Source organism: Macrobrachium rosenbergii, chromosome 58, assembly GCF_040412425.1.
Source record: "Macrobrachium rosenbergii isolate ZJJX-2024 chromosome 58, ASM4041242v1, whole genome shotgun sequence".
Taxonomy (NCBI): Eukaryota; Metazoa; Arthropoda; class Malacostraca; order Decapoda; family Palaemonidae; genus Macrobrachium; species Macrobrachium rosenbergii.
Genome location: NC_089798.1, coordinates 20,215,163 through 20,217,256, shown reverse-complemented (window position 1 = coordinate 20,217,256; position 2,094 = coordinate 20,215,163). Strand labels below are relative to the sequence as shown.

Here is a 2,094-nt window from a genome sequence, read left to right as displayed (position 1 = left end):
TCTGAAACCTGGTATGTTTATTTAATTCACCTAACAGTAGATACAGTGAACCACCCCTATTCTCATTGGGGATGCCTCCAACACTGCATCCCTAAAGGTCAAACTCTGAATGCTATAACCCCTCTAAAAACACTTAGAACTGCCCATTTTGATAAGCTTAAACTTCAAGAAAAACCCTGTAAAAATGCTTATACCTCCATATTTTAATAGTTTTATCACAAAAAGTGCATTTATTCATGAAAATATATGAAAATACAGTAATTGGTGAATATTTCTCAGTGAAAAATACCGCGAATGGGCGAATTTTCCGCGAATGATGGCTAGATATGTTCCACAGAGAAACCCGCGAATGCATGAGTCTGCAAACCATGAGAACGCGAATACGGGGGTTTACTGTACACATACCAGGTTTCAGATGTGGCTGGATGCTGTTTTATGGTACTTTTTGGGCTTATTAGTTAAGTAATCTATTTTTTTCTATCTTTTAGGAAGGTAAACAATGATGAGTAAAAGAAGAAAATATTCAGAGACCTACTTACAGTTCGGGTTTACGTTCATAGTAAACAATGGTATGAATATTCCAGTGTGTGTACTATGTCAAAAAACTCTGGGGAATGATTCAATGAAACCAAGCCTACTTACTCGACATCTTGAGAGAGCTCATCCAGAGTTCAAAGACAAAGACCTTAACTTTTTTAAACGTAAAGAAGAAGTGTTAAAGAAGCAACGACTGGATCCAAGTGGTAGGATTTTCCAACAAAACAGTGCAGTAATGCAGGCATCTTATGAAGTTTCACTTATGATTGCCAAACAAAAGAAAGCTTATACCATTGGGGAAAACCTTATTCTTCCAGCTGCAAAAGCAATGGTGCGTTGTGTCCTAGGAGATGAATCTGAAAAAAAAGCTCAACTCTATCTCCTTGTCGAATAATACAGTCCAACGACGACTAGAAGAAATGTCACTAGATATTTTGCAGCAAGTGATTAGCGAGATTTCTATGTCTGAAAAGGGGGTTTGCAATTCAACTTGACGAGTCCACTGATGTTACAAACTGTGCTCAGTGTGACCGCAGAGGACATGATGGTGGATTAAATAAAAGCGATCACTACATAAATGAGTCACTTTAATGGAGAATGTTTGGAGATGGAGCAGTACAGGCTTGTACCTTCGGCGATGAACTTGCCGGTTACACTACTCGAGGCGGCGTCATGCCACGCATATCATAACACAAGAATTATGGGTAAAAACAAATGACTGTACCCAAGCGTATAATCAACATTACCAATGCATCATAAATAAAAGTTTAATATTCTAACACTCAGCTACTAATGTTTGCTCGGTATGTAGGAAATGAAGGTAATAAGGAAGAGTTCTTAATGAATGCAGCCTTAGAAGCAACAACTAAAGGCGAAGATATTTTTCAAGTGGTAGATTCATTTTTCAAGCAACATGGTTTGACGTGGGAAAATCTGAGAGGATGCACAACTGATGGGGCACCAGCAATGTTAGGACAAAGGTCTGGTTTTAGAGCTCGTTTCATGGAAGTAGCACCTCATGTGACATGCATTGCATGATCCATCGGTTTGTTTTGTCATGCAAGGTTCTTCCTGCTGAACTAGCGAGCGTGTTATCAGTGGTGCTCAAGGTGGTTAACCATGTAAAAGGGAGTGCTCTTAACAGCTGGTTATTCAAACTATTGTGTGAAGATTTTGATGCTAATTACAGTGTACTTCTGTTCTATACTGATGTACGTTGGCTTTCCCGGGGAAGTGTCACAAAGCGTATTTATGAGCTTCATGGAGAATTGCTAAATTTTTCAACATTCCCACAAGTGTGAAGATTTCGTCACTTCCTTGAGGATCATTCCTTCATGCTTAACCTTGCTTAACTTGTGATATTTCTGATGCTCTAAATGGATGTTAAACCAGAGTCTGCAAGGAAGAGATGTAACAGTTTGTGGCAGTATAGCTAAGGTCAAAACATTCATTGCAAAACTTCGACTGCGGAGGGGAAACATTCAGTCTGATACCTTGGCTATGTTTAGTAATGTAACAGAATTTATAGATCAAAATCCACGATCTAAGACTGACAAG

General features: G+C 38.8%; 1 protein-coding gene across 1 annotated transcript; it reads left to right on the top strand.

Annotated features, from left to right (window-relative positions):
- The first annotated feature begins 772 nt into the window (after positions 1-772).
- On the top strand, positions 773-1,575 carry LOC136837287 (protein FAM200C-like). The gene is made up of 2 exons (XM_067102023.1): positions 773-868; positions 1,324-1,575. Exons 1-2 carry the CDS (start codon positions 773-775, stop codon positions 1,573-1,575), a joined length of 348 nt encoding a protein of 115 aa, XP_066958124.1.
- The last annotated feature ends 519 nt before the right edge of the window (positions 1,576-2,094 follow it).